The sequence below is a fragment of the Aulonocara sp. 'chitande type north' Nkhata Bay genome, linkage group LG20 (assembly GCF_057382095.1).
Source record: "Aulonocara sp. 'chitande type north' Nkhata Bay isolate Kocher_YH1m ecotype deep benthic linkage group LG20, A_spYH_male_GT1.1, whole genome shotgun sequence".
NCBI classification, from domain to species: Eukaryota; Metazoa; Chordata; class Actinopteri; order Cichliformes; family Cichlidae; genus Aulonocara; species Aulonocara sp. 'chitande type north' Nkhata Bay.
In genome coordinates, this window is record NC_141363.1 from 37,051,317 (window position 1) to 37,072,424 (window position 21,108).

Consider the following 21,108-nt stretch of genomic DNA (forward strand, 5'->3'; position numbering starts at 1 on the left):
TATGGGCCATACTTCATGCTGGTACTGGGACCTGGGCCAGCCTAGGCTCCACAGTGTGGGGCCCACATCTGTCCCATGGTACATTACATAATTGGTGTGGAGTAGTGTTGTTCAAAAATAAAATTAGGTTCCCAATGAAGGTTTTCAGTGGGAAAGAACACTGTGGCTTGCCCACAAAAAGCCCACAAAGAGACTCAAAAGGCAAAATTGCTCTAGGCCTGACATGAGCTATCTCACATGAGGTCTACATTTTCTGTGGTAATGTTTGCTGGAAGATAGCTGCTGCACGGTTGTAGCTAATGGGAATCCTCCTATGCACTTCTTGACTTACTATCCATTACAAATATATAATTAATTAATTTCTATTAATCTACTACTTGTACATTACATTCCTAATTCTAATGACATATTTTAAAGGTATAGTGTGTAAAATCTCACCACTGGATGTGAGTAGATTGCAGATTGTAGTCAATTGAATTCAGTTTTCTTACTCCTCCCAATTCAAGTGCAAAATCCTAGCTATTGTGGCTGGTGCAGGAAAAACACATTTATGATCACATTTAGTGGCCAGCTGCTTTGCATTTCCCCATAATAGTCACAGCCAGTTGGCATGTTTCTACTACTCTTTGTGTATAAAAACATTTCTGTACACACTATATATTAACATGATTGAAGAATATTTGGCCAAAGATCTGAAATAAGAAATTATTTGATTTTTTTTTTCATTTTGTCTTCGTACCCTCATCCCTAACTGTTCATAGTAGATGGCTGCCCACACACACAAATATCAAATGGTCATATATAGTTTCAGAGAGTTATTTGTGATCTTCATATTAAAAACAACGTATGTGGCCGATCTCTAGCTACATACATATGGACTATTTCCATCTCAACCACTATATTCAAGATAGCAGGGCAACATGTCAGCTTCTAAAAGCAGGCATCCCTTCCTCTTTTTTAATAATTAATTACTTCTAAATTAATGAGAAGATGTAATTACACACAACTCAATGTATACATAGAGCAGCTTTAATTTGTCAAATAATCTAGTGTAGGTTATGAATAATCATTTTTTCACAACTTTGTTCACATGGATCAGCTTCATTTCATTTTTCCTCTTCTGTTTCCTCTCATCCCAGCTGGAGTCAGTCTCAGTTGTCACAGGGCTCGAGGCCGGGTACACCCTGGCCAAAACTGATATCAAAGTCGGGGCTGTATCAAGACACGAGGACTAAACCCCAATTCAACCAGACCCAGAACTGATCCTGAATTAAAACAGGACTACAACAGTTCAAAATCAGGACTACTGAGGAATTAACCAAGACAGAACCAGAATCAGAACTAGATGATAGTAGCACTAAAAATCATCATATACCTGCACTACACTTGTTTTTTTAATTCTACCAAAGTCCACTATTTAGATTGAGAAAAGTGTATATAATTATTTAGCAAACAAGCCTGCATAAATGTAGAATTTTAAAAATAGCAAACCAAAAAAGAAACACAAGGTACAAGCAGTGTTGGGGAGTAACGGAATACATGTACCGCCGTTACGTATTTAAAATACAAAATATGAGTAACTGTATTCCGTTACAGGTACCGTTTAAAAAGGTGGTATTTAGAATACAGTTACTTTGTTGAAATAAATGGATTACACGGCGGTACTTTCCTGTTTCATATTGTGGCGGGTCAGGACTGTTTCGGTTTTGTTTGACAGTAGTTCCAGGCGGCAGCGTTGCAGTTGCCATGGTTACAGGGTGACGTGTTTCCTGGGTGAGAGAGCGCCTTTTTGTTGTTGTTGTTGTTGTGCTAAGCTAATAAGCATAATGCAGAATGTAGCATCATGGGCAGTGTAGCCCGTGCTGCAGGGAGAATGGACTGCCATACTCGTTATGTGTCTGTGAGTGCGAGGTGGGAGAAAACGGGAACTGGAAGCATGTAAATATAATAATAACCACTGCAGCCAAGAAGAGTGCCTGACGAGCCTAGTTGTAAGTACGCTATTAAAACTCTGTACGCTTTGTTCGTGTTTTCCGAAACAATAAGTTCCGTTGGAGCAGCCTGTCAACGCCTCTCTCTGTCTCTCGCAAGCAGAGTTGACCCACACAACAAAGTAAAGCTATTTTTCGCCTAGGAGCCCGACACGAACCCGTATTATTCAGAGGTCCCTTTACTACGGTTCGGAGCCGCGGACCTTCAGTAACAGTAATAAATCACACAGCAATAGTACATTCACGTAGTTGTGAAATGCATGATAATATGTTAAGTAATCCAAAGTATTCAGAATACGTTACTCTCATTGAGTAACGTAACGGAATACGTTACAGAATACATTTTAGGGCATGTATTCTATATTCTGTAATGAATACATTTTAAAAGTAACCTTCCCAACACTGGGTACAAGATACATGAGCACCTATGATACGGTGATACTTTTGGTAAACAAGAGTAAAGAGAGAAACTATCTGTATTTCTTAATTGAAAATGGCACCAAATTGTATTCAAACTGAGCCACACTTATGGAGCTCCACGATTCTCTTCCTGGTGTTTTGGTTGACATCTTGATGTTCCCATGTCACAGAAACAGGCTCTGTGTTTTGCCTTATATGCATCCACAGGTGTGCCACCAATTTACTCACATGGACTCTACTAACCTATCAGAAGCTTCTTCAGTTCAGAATGGAATCGTCTGGAGTTTTCTTATTAATTAACAATAAACTTAGTGTACATGTACTCCTAATTTTGATCAAAGTGATAAAAAATAGACAGCTCTGTCTCTCTTTATTCTGACATTTAACTAATTCAAAAGATGTTTCAATATTTATCTAAAACAAAAGTTTACTTTAAATTGATGTTGTACAGTAAAAATGTTTTCTCCTTAAAGTGTATGTAAATATCTGGTTACAAATGTGAATATCCTGCTGTGTACTGAAATCCCTCTTGGTTTGCATAGAAATATACTGAACAACATACAAAGCACAATATATAAAATAACATTTACCTGAGTTTTTTCTTTGAAAGAACCCTCTAATGTCCATTCTTATATTTCAGTACATAACTGAAACCGATTTAGTCGGGGAGGGTAAGAACTGAAAATATGAAATAAACACACGTAAGCTAAGACTCTCTAAAAAAAATAGCATTTGTTCGGCTTTTCATTTCACCATTTGTTGATTCACTTGAACAGCAAGTAACGTAATATTGGTCAAGTGATCAGTTTGATATCAATCTTTCGTGATACACCGTCATATTTACATTATTTGTACGGTACGAATGATTTGCTTTGGTACCTGGTCAAACTTAAGCTCTCCTTAGTATGGCTGGCTCCATTTCTCCAACAGCACACTCACAGGTAGCAGCTGCCCCGCCCTCTCGCTCAGTCTTAGTGCCTGAGCTCGGATCATACCAATATCAGGGGGGATTCACGCACAGTCGTAAATTCCCACAGTGTGCACTATGCGCTTCGAATATTGCTTGCACTTTTTGTTTTATACAAATTATACTCCAAAAGACCCCGGGCTTCTGACAAAAAGACCTGGGCTTAAGCCCAGTAAGCCACCCCCACGCTCCGCCCCTGGTATACATACTGGTACAAGGCATCTGTGGAGGGTCAGATTCAGTGCGATAGTAGCCATTGCGACAGACACAGTTAGTTGCTCCCTCGCTGGTGGTCCGGCTGTTAATGGGACACTGTAAACATTTGTGGTCTCCCTGAGCAGCCTTGAAGAAGCCTGTAACACATGCTGTGAGGGGAAACACATAGTGGTTAAATACATTTAAAAATGTGCAGAGAAAGGAAAGAAGAAACAATTAGGAACAAAATGCATACCATACAAGTACAGTATAATTTCTTATGAGCCACAACTACAGATTAAGATAGTTTGTCTGAGCTATTTCCAACGACTTTGCTCAGAAAGTAAATGTTTTATCATTATAGCCCGCATGGTGGCATCTAATAAATGGACTGAAATGACTATAGACTCCACCACTGTAATAAAAAGGAAACCATTTTAAGCCTGAAAAGCAAATTCTCTTTCATTTGAGAAAAAAAAAGTAAGCTAAGAATTTCTTACCCATAAAAAAGTTATCCAAAAATGAACGACTATTTATATGTGCGAAACTGTTAATCACATTCGATTTTATCTAGCACACAATCTCAGTCTCGGTTTTCCTCCACAAAGGAGGAAAACATACCAGCATGCTTAGTTGTATGCATCAACTGTTACAACATGTTACAATCAATAAAAAAAGAAGAGAAAAATACAAAGACTGGAAGTAAAACAAAATATGAAAACAAGAGAAAGGCTCTTAGAAAATAAACTAAAAGGAGAGTAATGGAAAACTACTAAAGACAAAGAGAAGGGGGGCTTGTGTCATGGTAGGTATTTTTGGTTGATTTTCTCTAGACATTTAAGATTGTATTTTTTAGCCTCTGTGTTTCCTCCAGCCCCTTAAACTTATGGACAAAGGATGTAAGCAAAATGAATATACAGTGAACCCTTGAACACTGAATAAAACAAAAATGCTGCATAAAAGCAATAAACACAAGCTTCAACAAGAATCACAAAAATATATTCAAAGAATATGTCAAATAACCCAAACCCCTGACTTACAAGAACCTTTCCAACTCAGGAAATCTAAACTCCACTTTAAGTTTTCAGTGTTCAATTTTACATCTCATTCTTCACAGATATAAACAAATCAGTTTGTTTTACTGTCACGGGCAAGCCATATGTGAATCATTAAGGACCCAAGATGCGGCAGCTCTGGTGCAAGTGAGTTTATTAATCAAATGTAGATACAAACAGAGATGGCAAGGGTGAGCATGAAACTAAGAAAACCTAAACTGGGAAAAACTAACAGAAACTAACCAGAAACAGAGATGCAGGTAGTCACAGGGAAATACACAGAATGATGGAGCGGAATAACGCAGACGAACCAGCAACTAACAGAGGTAGACATGAGGTTTAAATACACAGAAGGATAACGAGGGAATGAGACACAAAAGGAGTGCACAGCTGGGAGTAATCAGACATGATGAGACAGGGGGAAAGTAAACTGAACACACTGAGATCAGACACGGACCTTCAAAGTAAGACAGGAAACACATACACACGCAAGGACACAGACTCAGAGACGCGGGCGAACACAGAGACTAGGGATGGCTATCGTTTAGGCTTTATCTGATACCAGTACCAAACCGGTACTTTTGAAACGGTGCCGGTACTTAAACGGTGCTCGAACCGGTGCTTAAAGAATCAAGAACACAAACTTTGTCCAAAAACCTCTCATGTTCAGCTGTTTTTTGTAAAAAGGGTTATCCCCTGCAGCTATAGGGCATATATGGTATCACTCTTGGCTGGAAGCAGTGCTTAAACAATGGAAAAAAACACCAACTTTGTCCAAAAACCTCTCATGTTTAACTGTTTTCCACTTTTTCTTTGGTCATTTTAGCCTTTTTGGCCAGGGAGAAGGGAGTATCTGCCATTAAACAAGAAGACAGCCGCATGTAACTATGATGATATTTGCTAGTTCACTTTACATGCATTAATGTAATAACATGGTTAGCCTACTCAACGTAAATTACACACGAACAACATTAAGCTACTCACGCAGAGAAGAACGGCTGCTGCTGCATCATCATCCGTCATCATTTCTGCTACACTGGCAGGGCTAGGGGCCAGGACTCTCCTCTTCGGGTTCTTGGGGGATGATGCTAACTCCGGGTCCGATAACAGGCAACCCACCCGCAGTAGATGTGCTCGGTGTGAGGTCTCGCAGCAAGCTATCAAATACGGTGCATTTCTCGGCTTTTAAAAAAACGCTATGCGTCGCCAGGTGTTTCATCAGATTCGAGGTGTTACCTCCTTTGCACAGTATCACCTTAAAGCACTTGTTGCAGGCTGCTGAGTTTGCATCTTTTGCTGTGAAGTACAGCCAGACTTTGACCGCTTCGCTTTGGGCATTTTTAATCTGTAGCTCTGCTCTAAAAGAACGTACGTACCTGGGCCCGCCTATACTCGCAAAGGTAAAATGATTGGCTAGAATCCAAAGTGTGTGACATCTCAGGAAAAAAAAGCACCGAAATGAAGCACCGAAATGTTTGCTGCTTTTCGGTCTGGTTACTACCGTTTATGTCATACCGGTACCCATCCCTAACAGAGACCTTACTACACAAAAGGGGATACACAGGCAAGGATGACATCAAACAGAGGGAACACAACTAAACCCAGGGAAACCAAAACACAACAGTCATAATACATAAAACTATCAAAAGTAAAAGTACAAAAACCAAAAACACTGGGTCACCGACCCAGGACCATGACAGTTATAGCAGTCCTTTTCCTGCAATCGAGTCAACAAAATAGGTTTACCTCAAACTCAAAAGATCAAGAGGGTCTTTGTTTTCCTCTTTTAGTTGGCTTTTTTATTGGTCTTTACTCACAAGACCGTCAGTCCTTCTACAGGGAGTGCAGAATTATTGGGCAAGTTGTATTTTTGAGGAACAATTTTATTATTGAACAACAACCATGTTCTCAATGAACCCAAAAAACTCATTAATATCAAAGCTGAATGTTTTTGGAATAGACTAGAATAGAATAGAATGCCTTTATTGTCACTATACAGTTGTACAATGAGATACAGAGCATCTCCTACTCAGTGTAAACATGCTGGGGGGGGGGGGTACAGTTCTGCAGCGCTATGTACATATGGACAGTATTAACATATATATATATATAATGTACAATATACAAGACGTAAGTAATATGTAATAAATAGTGTTATGTATATACAGTTGAGTTATTGCACATAGAATTGGTATTGCACAGTGGTGGTCCATAGAGGAAGTGGGAAGTGGGGGGGGGCTGTGTTATCTGTGCATGTGTCAATTCAGGGTGGTTATCGCTTTGGGGAAGAAACTGTTTTTGAGTCTGTGGGTTTTTTGTGTTGATGCACCTGTAGCGCTTCCCTGAGGGAAGCAGGCTGAACATGTTGAAGCCAGGGTGGGAGCTGTCCTTGATAATGTTTGCTGCTCTGGTGAGGCAGCGGGAGGAATAAATGTCCATCAGGGAGGGGAGAGGGCAGCCGATGATCTTTTGTGCTGTCTTGACCACACTCTGAAGCCTCACTCTATCTGCTTTGGTGCAGCTGCCGTACCATACAGTGATGCAGTAGGTTAGCAGGCTCTCAATGGACGAGCGGTAGAAGGTCAGCAGCAGGTTGGAGTTCAGCTTGTACTTCCTGAGGACTCTCAGGAAGTGCAGCCGCTGTTGGGCCTTCTTGATGACCGCTGAGATGTTTCCTGTCCAGGAGATGTCAGCAGAGATGAGGACACCAAGGAACCGGAAAGTGTGGACCCTCTCCACACACTCCCCGTTGATGTAGAGGGGGGCCAAGTCGGTGCTGTGTCTCCTGAAGTCAACAATGAGCTCTTTGGTTTTCTTAGTGTTCAGTGCCAGGTTGTTTTCTGAACACCAGGCTGCCAGCTTCAGGACTTCCTCTCTGTACTCTGCCTCGTCTCCCTTCGAGATGAGTCCGACTACCGTGGTGTCATCAGCAAACTTGATGATGAGAGTGTTGTTGTGGGTCGAACTGCAGTCGTGGGTGTAGAGAGAATACAAGAGGGGGCTCAGCACACAGCCCTGTGGGGAGCCAGTGCTCAGTGTGCGAGTGGAAGAGAGATGACGGCCGAGTCTTACAGTCTGGGGCCGGTTTGTGAGGAAATCCTTTTTCCGGGCACATGTGAGAGGAGGGAGGCCAAGAGTGACCAGTTTGGTGATGAGGATGTCCGGGATTATTGTATTAAAGGCTGAGCTGTAGTCCACAAAGAGCATTCGGACGTAGCTTTGCCGCTGCTCTAGGTGACTCAGCACAGCGTGGAGGGCTGTGGCGATGGCGTCTTCTGTGGATCTGTTTGCACGGTATGCAAACTGGTGGGGGTCGAATTCTGGGGAGAGGTAATCCTTGATGTGCTGAAGGACTAGTCTCTCAAAGCATTTCATGATTACCGGTGTGAGGGCCACAGGGCGGTAATCATTCAGGCTGGAGATGTGAGACTTCTTCGGCACTGGGATGATTGTGGCTGATTTTAGACAGGATGGGATGGCTGCCTGATCCAGTGAGAGGTTGAAGAGTCTGGTGAAGATGAGGGTGAGCTGGTGTGCGCATGCTCTTAGTACCTTGCCAGGTACTCCATCTGGACCGGCCGCCTTCCTGGGGTTCACTGCTAGGAGGACACGTCTGACCTCGTGCTCTGTTACAGTGAGTGGAGCGGTGCAGGAACCAGGTGAGGATGAGGATGGGAGCAGGGCTGAAGCAGATGAGTGTTGCTGTTGTGGTGTTTCAAAGCGGGCGAAGAAGCTGTTTATTTCCTCTGCCAGTTGCCCACTCGGGTTTTCTGTTTTTGCAGTGCTGCCTCTGTGGTTGATGATGTCTTACATTCCCTGCCACACCTCTTGTGTGTTGTTGCTGGACAGGTGGGACTCGATGTTCCTTTTGTGGTCTGACTTGGCTTTTTTAATCCCCCTTTTCAGGTCAGCTCGAGCAGCCTGTACAGAGCTCTGTCACCTGACCTGAAGGCGGCATCACGGGCTTTGAGGAGTGAGCGGACCTCGCTGGTCATCCAGGGTTTTTGATTTGGGAAAACCCGAATGCTTTTGTCCACTGTCACATTTGCAGTACAGAACTTGATGTAGTCCAGTACTGATCCTGTGAATGTTTCTAGGTCCTGGTGTTCAAATATGTCCCAGTCTGTCTCTGTGAAGCAGTCCTGTAGTTTGGAGAGAGCATTTTCCGGCCAGGTTGTAACAGTCTTTGTGGTGGGTTGTAATTCCAGGTCATCCGTTTTTTGCACGAGGGATCTGGCGTTGGAGAGATAGAGGCTCGGCAGGGGTGGCTTGTGTGGTTTGTTTTTTAGCCTTAGCATAATGCCGGACCTACGGCCCCGCTTTTGCTTCCTCTCCCTCCGTCTGCGCCTCCGCCTAGTCCCGATAACAATCCACGGGGAGCCCGGTGGTCTCGCTATGTGATCTGGGATGTTGTGCGTGTGAAGAAAGTCCAGTGAAACGGATGTTTGATGCTGGTCACCGATGTCTATGAGGCTCTGGTGGATGTAGCAAACTTTGAAAGTAGAGCCGATAATGCAGAAAAAAATAAGAAAGACATACAAACTAAGCAAACTAAACAAAAAAAAGGAGTACTGAGACGGAGAGCCGTAAGCCGCTGCAACAGTGTGTGCCGCCATATTGCCAAAGTAGTTTTTAGTTTGTTTTTAGTTTTAGCTATTTTAGGGGGATATCTGTGTGTGCAGGTGACTATTACTGTGCATAATTATTAGGCAACTTAACAAAAAACAAATATATACCCATTTCAATTATTTATTTTTACCAGTGAAACCAATATAACATCTCCACATTCACAAATATACATTTCTGACATTCAAAAACAAAACAAAAACAAATCAGCGACCAATATAGCCACCTTTCTTTGCAAGGACACTCAAAAGCCTGCCATCCATGGATTCTGTCAGTGTTTTGATCTGTTCACCATCAACATTGCGTGCAGCAGCAACCACAGCCTCCCAGACACTGTTCAGAGAGGTGTACTGTTTTCCCTCCTTGTAAATCTCACATTTGATGATGGACCGCAGGTTCTCAATGGGGTTCAGATCAGGTGAACAAGGTGGCCATGTCATTAGTTTTTCTTCTTTTATACCCTTTCTTGCCAGCCACGCTGTGGAGTACTTGGACGCGTGTGATGGAGCATTGTCCTGCATGAAAATCATGTTTTTCTTGAAGGATGCAGACTTCTTCCTGTATCACTGCTTGAAGAAGGTGTCTTCCAGAAACTGGCAGTAGGACTGGGAGTTGAGCTTGACTCCATCCTCAACCCGAAAAGGCCCCACAAGCTCATCTTTGATGATACCAGCCCAAACCAGTACTCCATCTCCACCTTGCTGGCGTCTGAGTCGGACTGGAGCTCTCTGCCCTTTACCAATCCAGCCACGGGCCCATCCATCTGGCCCATCAAGACTCACTCTCATTTCATCAGTCCATAAAACCTTAGAAAAACCAGTCTTGAGATATTTCTTGGCCCAGTCTTGACGTTTCAGCTTGTGTGTCTTGTTCAGTGGTGGTCGTCTTTCAGCCTTTCTTTCCTTGGCCATGTCTCTGAGTATTGCACACCTTGTGCTTTTGGGCACTCCAGTGATGTTGCAGCTCTGAAATATGGCCAAACTGGTGGCAAGTGGCATCTTGGCAGCTGCACGCTTGACTTTTCTCAGTTCATGGGCAGTTATTTTGCGCCTTGGTTTTTCCACACGCTTCTTGCGACCCTGTTGACTATTTTGAATGAAACGCTTGATTGTTCGATGATCACGCTTCAGAAGCTTTGCAATTTTGAGACTGCTGCATCCCTCTGCAAGATATCTCACTATTTTTGACTTTTCTGAGCCTGTCAAGTCCTTCTTTTGACCCATTTTGCCAAAGGAAAGGATGTTGCCTAATAATTATGCACACCTGATATAGGGTGTTGATGTCATTAGACCACACCCCTTCTCATTACAGAGATGCACATCACCTAATATGCTTAATTGGTGGTAGGCTTTCGAGCCTATACGGCTTGGAGTAAGACAACATGCATGAAGAGGATGATGTGGACAAAATACTCATTTGCCTAATAATTCTGAACTCTCACTCCCGTCACTCCAGTGAATTTCCAGAATCTCCAGCTGGTACTGCCGGTTCCATAAACAAGTAAAGGAAGATGACAGTAGGAGTACTGAGATTCCAGAGTGTTGGACGAAGTCAGTTGCAAGAGCAATAGTAATGCCACCATCTGTTTCCTGCAAAGGGTTTGAACAACCTCTTTGCCATTTCTGATACACAACTCGCACATCTTCTAGGTTGCTGGCTTTAAAAAAAGGTTTTATGAGTGTTTCTTGATGTGTGTGTGTGTGTGTGTGTGTGTGTGTGTGTGTGTGTGTGTGTGTGTGTGTGTGTGTGTGTGTGTGTGTGTGTGTGTGTGTGTGTGTGTGTCTTTTCAGGGCATGCCTAAATGTGGAACACTCCAGCTGTCACATGTGGGAAAGCCAGACCCTATCAGACCCAAGAAAAACTGAAACCTAAGGACGACATGACATCAACGAACTGAGTAAATTAATATTTATGGTCGTGGTCCACATTACCATACAGTATGCCTCAAAGCCAAACTAATGGATTCTGAAATAGTAATTCCTTCATCCAGGTCTGAATATTTTCAGACTAATTATTTATTTGAAAAATATTTCTGCATTTGAAATAAAGTTACTGCTGCATAAATATTTTACTCGAGGAAAAGATTTATTTATCTCAAAAAGGAATTAAATAATTCTCCAAACCAGTTCTCATGATGCTGGATTTTACTGGAGGTATTTTTGTAGAACACAGACACTGTAAAGGAAAACTCATAAGATGAAAAATATATGTACAGTATACAAATCGAATCATTTACAGTGATACATTTCAAGCCTGTGAAGTCAACTTTAGTCAGCTCTGAATTCACTAAACTCCAACGTACTCCTCCTTAAACTAACTAAATTCAAAAGATTTTTCTTGCATTTCTCTTTGTATACTGCAAATGTAACCTTTTCCTCAAATTGTCAAACGAATGTCTAAACTAGAGACAGCCCAACAGATTGAGCTAAGTGGAAAGTACAAAACGTGCTGAAATGTGTGTGTGTATGGTTGGGAGAACCAGTAAAAAAGGATAGTTGTCACTTTAATTCTGAATGAAAAAAGCTGGATTATGTATTGTATTGTTTCCCATACTTGTGCTCAGGTGTTTATTCCATAGTAGGAGGGAAGGTTTGTTTACCAGTTTCCATCGTCCTTTTATTGCAGAAACAGGGAGAGACGACAATAGATTTGCCATTTAGAGACATTTCTAACAGTCTGCTAAATGGTAAGTTGAGAGGTACTTTTCTACTCAATTTTGAGCACTCAAAATGCTTTCTCACCACAAGTCTCACTCATCCAATCACACTGTGATGATTCGCTCAGGTGTTTGCTCTCTGTCAGCTACGTCTCTCTTCTGATATGAAAGGGTTTTTTGTCAGTGCCTTCCCCTGAAAGACATTCATACAGATCTTTGATCTATATGCAAGCACGTCTATCTAACATTCACATCGAGGGCAACTGAGGATACTTTGACACAAGGACAACGGATCGATTCACCAGCCTTCCAGTTGGTAGACATCCATCCCTTTTTTATGACTGTAACATCTGTAACATTTCTATAATAATTAAAACTGAAGGCTACGACCAAGCAAATAGTAAGCAAATCTAAAGGTTTTTCAATCACAGAGTGTTCTTAGTTTTTAACACATTGCTTCTGCATTTTGGCTTAGGTTTTGTTAAATAAATAATGATACTCTGAAATCACACTTTTGACCTAAACAGACCCCCCCCCCCCCCCCCCCCCACACACACACACACACACACACACACACACACACACACTTGTACACAGCATAATACAGCTGTACTTACACCTAACCTGTAAAATAGCAATTCTGTACATTAATATTAGCCTGTAAATTTGCAATTTTTATACATATATCAACATATACACCTTTATATTGCATACTCTGCATATATTATCACTGTGATAGTGTTGCAAGTTTACACCCACATATAAGCTACAAGATCTACAAAGCACTGTTTTACTATTTTATTTATTATTACTTTCTTTTAGTCGTGTGAAGGGAACCTGCAAAGTAAGAATTTAATTGTGCTGTGTAACCACTTGTGTTTTGCGGTGTACATGACAATAAACTTCTTGAATCTTCAATCAATACATTGTGGCTGCAGCTCTGAGGCAACATGTTTACTTTTGTTGGATCCCAACCGGGCCTTCCCAATATATAAAGATTCTTTTCTGTTTAAAAAGTACTAATCTCTGATTAGGCTATGCAGAGCTTGGATGGAGCCATGGAGGAGACTTGCCTAGCTCCAACTGCTACTCCACCTTGCAGATGTTGATCCTGCTTCCTCTGAAGGCATGCTTGTCAGAATGGCATTCTGCTCAAATCTCCTCTCAGTCACACCCATTATTACCAGCTCTCCTCTAAATCTTTATTAACTGGGTAAAATTTAGTGGTCTGAAAAAGTGGGCCCAAGGATCCGTTCATTTTAAGGTTAGAGTAACCTGTAAGGATTCTTTGAGTGATATGCATGTCTTTACCATTACTGTTTCATAAACAGTAATGGTAAAAGCAAAAGCAAAGCAAATAATATTGATCACAAAATCAAATCGATTGAATTCTACTTATCTCTTTGACCTGCGTTGAGTTAATGCTGATTTTAATAATGATCTTGAGAGGAGAGAGACTAATGAAAGAAAAGGCACACCCTGGCCTGAAGATGCACTTATCTCTGTGTTCTGTGTTGATATACTCCAACAAGCATCCCCTGGAAATTCAAATCCTCTTGAATCTAATGAGCAGAGAAAAAGTCCACAGTTTGGCAGTGGTTGATCCTTCTGGTATCTCTGCTTAAACTTCCAACTGTAAAATCTTAGATCCAATTATCTGTAGTGCTCGTCTCGCAGGAGACAAAGCAATGAACAACTTATCTCTTCTGCACAAAACTTTTATACTTGGTATACCTGGTCCTCATCTTTCCCCTCCCTCATCACATCTTCTTGTCTTTGTTGTACATAATTTCACTACATATGAACATTAAATCAAATATGAATATACTTTCTGTCATGTCTTTAGTTTAGTTTATGCTATTTTACTTCAACAGGATTTATCGTTGTCTCAATCACATGAATTTCCACTCTAATATGATTTCTTTTCAACTCGGTTACACACAAATATTTTTTCTCGCTTTTTCTCTTTACAGAAATAAAAGACTGACAAACACAACTCTGTGTTTGTCAGTCCTGGTATTCTCAATTTTCCTTCTTACACACTCTCACAGCCTCCAAGGCCATCTTTGCACAAATAAGTCACTCCATATGGAATCTCAGTGAGAGACGTGTTAGTAGAATCATTTCATAGTTTTTATTTTCTTATTTGTTATATTGGTTAAACTTATACCTGATTACATTCTGATTGTTATTAAGAATTAAAAAAGATTAACTATTAGCAAAATCACTTATAAATTATGATTCTGTGTTTAACAATTACAACATACTTAATACCACTTCTCTCATATAGGTAAACTCTATTTTTAGCACTCTGTATCACTTTTAACATATAAGACTCGATATTAAACCCTTTTACGCTTTTACTTTCTCTCTGATGTAATGAGAGGTAAACCAGGGGAACTTTAATCTCTTTTAGTCCCACCTCTCTTGACACCCCCTCCTCTGTCCTATTCAGCTCGGCAGGGCACTGTCTGCATTGCACACAATGAACGTTGTAGAAAAGAGCAGAACACAAGACGTACACCCTAGATGTCTTCTTCGGCGTCAATGATGTTGTTAACCCATTAACGCTTATAACCAGTTCCCACCAACAGGTTTTTGCTTATTTTTAAACTGCCATAACTCTTGAACAGTTTGCACAATCTGAAGAATTCTAAATTTCCGAAAACAGCAACTCTGCTCTCTTCAGTGATATTAAAGTTATTATTGGAGTCAGTCATCTCAAGCACCGTGTCACAGCAGTGAAGGCAACGGTTGAGAGCAAGTGAGTAAGTACGACAGAGTTATGCTAAAATGGCAATGTTTTCATGTGTTTTGCCATGCTTTTTCTATATTTTTATTGTCATGGTCACGTCAGTCAGACCAGTGACTAACTCAACAAGTCAAGACACTGGCTTGGATTGTGGCCTAACTGGTGGCAATCATGTGTCAGGAGCAGGCAATGGTGCATCACTGACAGTTGGACTAGCTGCAGGACCAGTCCAAGCACCAGACAAGGATGTTGAAGAGTCTGGTTGCTAGGGCTGGTTTCTCACTGGCATTACTGCCAGGATCGGAGGGAGCAGTGGAAGATGTCGGTCTGATGAGGAGGTGTGTGCATGGGGACATACACAAATATCCCACAGTACTGGTAAAGATTAAATACAGGTGCACACAGAGTCAAGATGGTGGTTAGGTCACATCTGACGCATCCCTTCATTCTGGGAACAGATTGGCTGGAATGTGCAGATGTGTTCACAACCCACAGTAAGGTGGAGTAACGTGAGGTTGTCTGAAGCTGACTCTGGGGAGGAGGAGACAGCATCTTCTCGGGAGGCCCCGCCTACTCCAATAATTTACTCCACATAGCGCTGACCAACCTGCATTTTGTGTTGATTAGAGGCAGACTGTATCGAGTGAGTTGTGAAACTTGCATGGAAGAGAAATGCAGCCAGCTGTTGGTCACAAAGAGCTGCAGAGAAATTATTTTCAAGATAGCTTATCATAACCTCATGGCAGGGAAATATGACAAAACTCTGGAACAGCTCATGGCCCATTTTTATTGGCCAGGCATCAGGGAGAATGTGGGAACCAGGCGGCTATCCCAGAAGTGCCTTTGGAAAATACCTTGCATGGAGGTCTCATCTGAGCATATTGGCATTGGATTTCATTGAGCCACTTCACCGGAATGCACGAGAATATCAATTCAATTCAATTCAATTCAATTTTATTTATATCACTTTGTATTAGTGGTGAATTATGCAGTGTAATATCCTGAAGCAGTGCCACTGTGCACCATTTCCACAAAGACTGACCAGGGCACTTTGTCCTAGTCTGAGGCAACATAGGCAGCTTCTAATAATTTAATGGACTTGTAATTTTTTCTTCCAATTCTAATAAAGGTATTCTTTCTTTATTTTTCTTATGTGAACAGCAATATATTATTTTCTGCCACATTACTACATTTCCTGCTTCCTAAAGAGGCCACTATTTTTTAAGTAAATTGCCTACTCCCTTTAGAAAATAATAATGAAATCTTATTCTTTACATAAGGATTTATTTAACTTCCCATTCCTAATTAGTGGTGTCACTTTCTTTGTCAGAGAGAAAGACACTGGTGCATGACCACTGATACTAATAGAATGAATCTGTGATGAATGTCTGACGGTCTGGGATATCGATCATAATGGGGCTACAAACTAAAAGTCTACGCAAGAATAGTAGTGTACAGGTGAAAAAAGTTTTAATCCTTACGAGTGGGGTGATGTGAACACTAAGCATTGGATAAACGAAAATCCTTCATGTACTGTTTAAGAATTTCTGTAGAAGTAGTGTAGTGTAAATATTCTAATCTCAGATTATTGGGCAGTTCAAGCACATTCAGAGTTCAGGTGGGGAACTGTGTAGTTTACATTATCTTACACAGTGTTGCCCTGGTGACAATCTGTTGTACAGCTAAAATAAAGTACCTTTTGTCTGTATATATACATTTGATTACAGAATGAATGAAAAACGTTGCACTTAAGTTACTTTAAGCCGGTTCATTTCAAGATGCACTAACATCATCACTATGCATATAAAACTATTTGTTTATTCTTGCTGCTCTTCATCTGTGAACAGAGCCAGGGTGGGCATGATGGGCTCAACATTATATCACAATATTTCAAGAAAAATTGTGATAGTGACTTCAGTTTGTTTCGTTATTTTCTTCTTCTTTTTTGTTTTATTTGTTGCTCCTCCTGACATTATGGAGCACAACTAGCAAGTTCGACCAAGTTGAGCCATTGGTTTACGTTTGGGTTGCAGATCAGCATCTCGTCCTTCGTAGCTGGAGGAGATGCAACTGCATTTTTTATCTCATGTGTGTGAAACACTCATCTTTCCACCTTTAGCAAGAACAGTTTTCATATTTTGCAAAGTATTGTGATTTGCTGGAGCTGTTTGAAGTAGCTAAATTTTAGATGCTAAAAACACAACGATGTAGTAATTTGACATTTGATGTAAAATTTACATTGGTGTTACTGCAAGCGATATGATAGGGCACAGCCATAGAACAGTCTAGTGAGGCACATCTCATAAGAACTCATTCACACATTCCTTCTTACCTTTGCAGACTGTACCATTCGCCACAGCCTCGTATCCAGCTTTACACATACAGCGACCAATAGGTACCATCCACTCCCCATCCCCATTACAGTACAGCTTGATGGGTACATCCACCTCCTCCCCATTAGGAACACACACTCCTCTGGCTGCCACAAGAGAGGTGCTCTCTGCTCCTGACAGTGTCTCAGGGAAAACCGCTCCATTCTGGATTATATGGGGACATTTCCTGTAGAAGACTCGGACAGCAATGAGTGACATGCAGGCACCGTAATCCTGGAAAGCAAGATAGAAGCCATTGTGGGAAACAGGTCCAAAGCTTCGAACTTCACTGTTGATCTTCATGATGCGGCCACCGAGATCGACCTGAGAGAAGCTCTCGTCAGCTGCAATAGTGTCCACTTTCACCCATGGGTTTTCCATCCAGGGTGGGTATAATTTAGTGGCCTTATCCAAGTCAGATTCAAAAAAATAGAGGTTGAAGGTCTCCTTGCAGGAGCCAGGGACATTGGGTATGGAACTACAGTCCCGTACTGAAAATTTCATCTGGACATGGATACGCTGAGCACCACGGCGACGGATGTATTTGGTCCGGACCCAGTTGTTTTGGCTGCTATTAAAGATATTGCACACCTGGTATGTTCGGATGGTGTTCATATTTTCATCGTATCCACTAACTTCTTCCCACTAGAAGAGAGCCAAGAAACAGAGCTACTGATAAAGTGACAAACATGCAAACACTAAAACATTGAAGGCAACTTGGAACAATCCAAAAGCAGAAGAAGCTAGTGGAGTCAGCCAGTACTGCTGATACCAACACAGATACTTTTAACCCACAAAGGCAGCTTATAGAGGGGAGAGCAGTCACTTACAAGTCACTCATCAGAAGTTTGCAACCCATTTTAATCACCACTAAATCCCTGTGATTTTTATTTTCCATAATAAGTAGTTAATAGAGTAAAACACACTTTTGTGCTTTTCGTATATTTTGAAACTGGGATTTTTGGAGATCTGGAAATCAAATGCCCCATCTCTATGGCACATTGGGTCAACTTCTATTGTTTAAGTTTGGTTAAATAACATAGATGTGACAGTCAGCAGATAAAGGTTCAGATATTTTTCACAGGACATGTTTGAGATATATTTTTTCATTTGCAGAAAAAAATTAATTATTAAACGCAATTGAGTATCAGCTACATACTGAGTTTGGAGGACAGAAACAAAGTATTGATCCAGCCATGTTAGCATTGATCCGATACCAATACCAGCATGCTATCAATATTTGGATGTAGCAAGCAAGGTGACGTAAATTAACTTAAATTATTGACTTAAAAAACTGACTTAAATTCTACAACTTTTAAAGCTTGGTTTGGAATTTTTTGGACAGTGAAAAAGTATTTCCCCCCTTCCTGATCTCATACTTTTCATATTCTTCACACTTAAAACTTTCATGTCATCAAACATCAAATATATTTAATAAAGATGCAGTTTTAAAGATTGTGCAGTAATGATGGTATCACTGGATACCAGCACAAGAATATTAATCTACTTTACTGATAAACATGAAGTATTACTTCTACACAGTGTGCTGAACTTGATTCTTCAGAAAGCTGATTCTGGATCAATGGCATATGTTTGACCTCCAGTTTAAAGTATAAAATTAAAAAAAGGTTAGACCCACGTAAGTGGGCTACCATGTGCATATTTTCCAGGTGCTGTCATTTAATGGTGTTTTTTGTTTATTTTCATGACTGTTTACATTGTAGATTCTCACAGAAGGCATCAAAACTATGAATGAACACAAAACTATGAATAAACATATGAAATTATTTAGTAAACAAAAAAGTGTGAAACAACTCAAAACATGTTTTATATTTTAGATTCTTCCAAACAGCCCCTTTGGCTTTGATTCCTGCTTTGCACACTCTTGGCATTTTCTCCATGAGCTTCATGAGGTTGTCACCTGAAGTGGTTTTCCAACAGTCTTGAAGGAGTTCCCAGAGATGCTGAGCACTTGTTGGTCCTTTTGTCTTGACCATAAAGGCCTGATTCACACAATCTGCTCTGAACAGCTGATGTAGAGATGTGTCTGCTACTGGAATCTGAGGTGCTGTGAACTTGTGATTTCTGAGGCTGGTGACTCGGATGAATGTATCCTCAGCAGCAGAGGTGACTCTTGGTCTTCCTTTCCTGGGGTGGTCCTCATGTAAGACAGTTTCGGTGTAGCACTTCTAGTGAGAAGAAATGCAGTTTTTGCGACAACACTTGGGGACACAATCAAAGTTTTAGCAGTTTTCTGGACTGACTGACCTTCAGTTCTTGAAGTAATGATGGACTGGTGTTTCTCTTTAGCAGTGTTGGGGAGTAACGGAATACATGTACCGCCGTTACGTATTTAAAATACAAAATATGAGTAACTGTATTCCGTTACAATTACCGTTTAAAAAGGTGGTATTTAGAATACAGTTACTTTGTTGAAATAAATGGATTACACTGCGGTACTTTCCTGTTTCATATTGTGGCGGGTCAGGACTGTTTGGGTTTTGTTTGACAGCTACGTTCTGTTGTTCCAGGCGGCAGCGTCACGGTTGCCATGGTTACAGGGCGACGCTCTCTCTCTCTCTCTCTCTGCGACTGTGTGCTTCCTGGGTGAGAGAGCGCCTTTTCGTTGTTGTTGTTGTTGTGCTAAGCTAACAGGCAGAATGCTACAAGCATAGCTCTAAAGAATGTAGCATCATGGGCAGTGTAGTCCGTGCTGCAGGGAGAATGGACTGCCATACACGTTATGGGTCTGTGAGCGCGAGGAGGGAGAAAAAGGGCAGTGGAAAAGTACGAGTTGTCATCGAGGAAAAACGGGAGCTGGAAGCATGTAAATATAATAATAACCACTTCAGCCAAGAAGAGTGCCTGACGAGCCCAGTTGTAAGTAAGCTATTAAAACTTGACTGTACACCGTGTTCGTGTTTTCCTCCGAAACAATAAGTTCCATTGGAGCAGCCTTTCAACGCCTCTCTCTGTCTCTCGCAATAAAAGTTGACCCAGACAACAAAGTAAAGCTATTTTTCGGCTAGGAGCCGACAGGGACCCCGTATTAGTCAGAGGTCCCTTTACTACAGTTCGGAGTCGCGGACCTTCAGTAATAGTAATAAATCACAGCAATAGTACATTCACGTTGTTGTAAAAAGCATGATAATATAGTGAGTAATCCAAAGTATTCAGAATACGTTACTGTCATTGAGTAACGTAACGGAATACGTTACAGAATACATTTTGGGGCATGTATTCTGTATTCTGTAATGGAATACATTTTAAAAGTAACCTTCCCAACACTGCTCTTTAGTTAGCTGATTGGTTCTTGCCATAATATGAGTTCTAACAGTTGTCAAATAGGGCTGTCAGCTGTGTACCAATCTGACTGCTGCACAACACAACTGATGGTCCCAACCCCATTAAGAAGGCAATAAATGAACCCTGACAGGCACACCTGTGAAGTGAAACCATTCAGGTGACTACAGCATGAAGCTCACTGAGAGAAGGCCGAGGGTATGCAGTGCTGTCAACAAAGCAAAGGGCGGCTACTTTGAGGAATCTGTGATATAAAACACATTTAGAGTTATTTACCAGTTTTTCTTTGCTACATAATTTTATATATCTTGCTTCATATATTTGATGTCTTCAGTTTGCCTCCACATTGTAGAAAGTAGTAAAAATAAAGAAAAACCATTAAATGACAAGGTGTGTCCAAACTTTTGACTGCTTATCTACACTGTGTACATTGTTCCTAGTGTGTTGATTTTTCTACTCACCCCTTGAGATGGGTAGGTGGTCCAGCCCAGTTCTGCTGTTGCTGTTGTTGAATCCATTAGTACCTCTGGAGATAATCAAAAACCAAAAAGCCTGGCGTTAGAATTAGAATTAAGTTACACTGCAATAAAATACTGTGTGTATTGAGCTCTGTTCACACTGGAAATGATTTGCAGTGATGTAAGTGAGCAACATTCAGTGACTTCAAATGACAAACAGTAAAATAACTGAAGTGGATGGCCTACGAGATAAAGAACCACCAGTGAGACACAGAGCACTAATGACTGATATATATTCTGGTAGTTAATACAT

At 41.1% G+C, this 21,108-nt stretch overlaps 1 protein-coding gene across 1 annotated transcript in view; it reads right to left on the reverse strand.

Annotated features, from left to right (window-relative positions):
* The window catches only part of LOC147306224 (ephrin type-B receptor 2-like), an 83,166-nt gene that overhangs the window by 35,751 nt on the left and 26,307 nt on the right, over nucleotides 1-21,108 (reverse strand). Inside the window, exons 2-4 of the mRNA XM_086276452.1 lie at nucleotides 20,799-20,863; nucleotides 16,995-17,679; nucleotides 3,588-3,743 (exon numbers count right to left, since the gene is read on the reverse strand). Of these exons, the coding sequence (XP_086132578.1) occupies nucleotides 3,588-3,743; nucleotides 16,995-17,679; nucleotides 20,799-20,863 (906 nt within the window). The remainder of the gene's footprint in view (nucleotides 1-3,587; nucleotides 3,744-16,994; nucleotides 17,680-20,798; nucleotides 20,864-21,108) is intronic.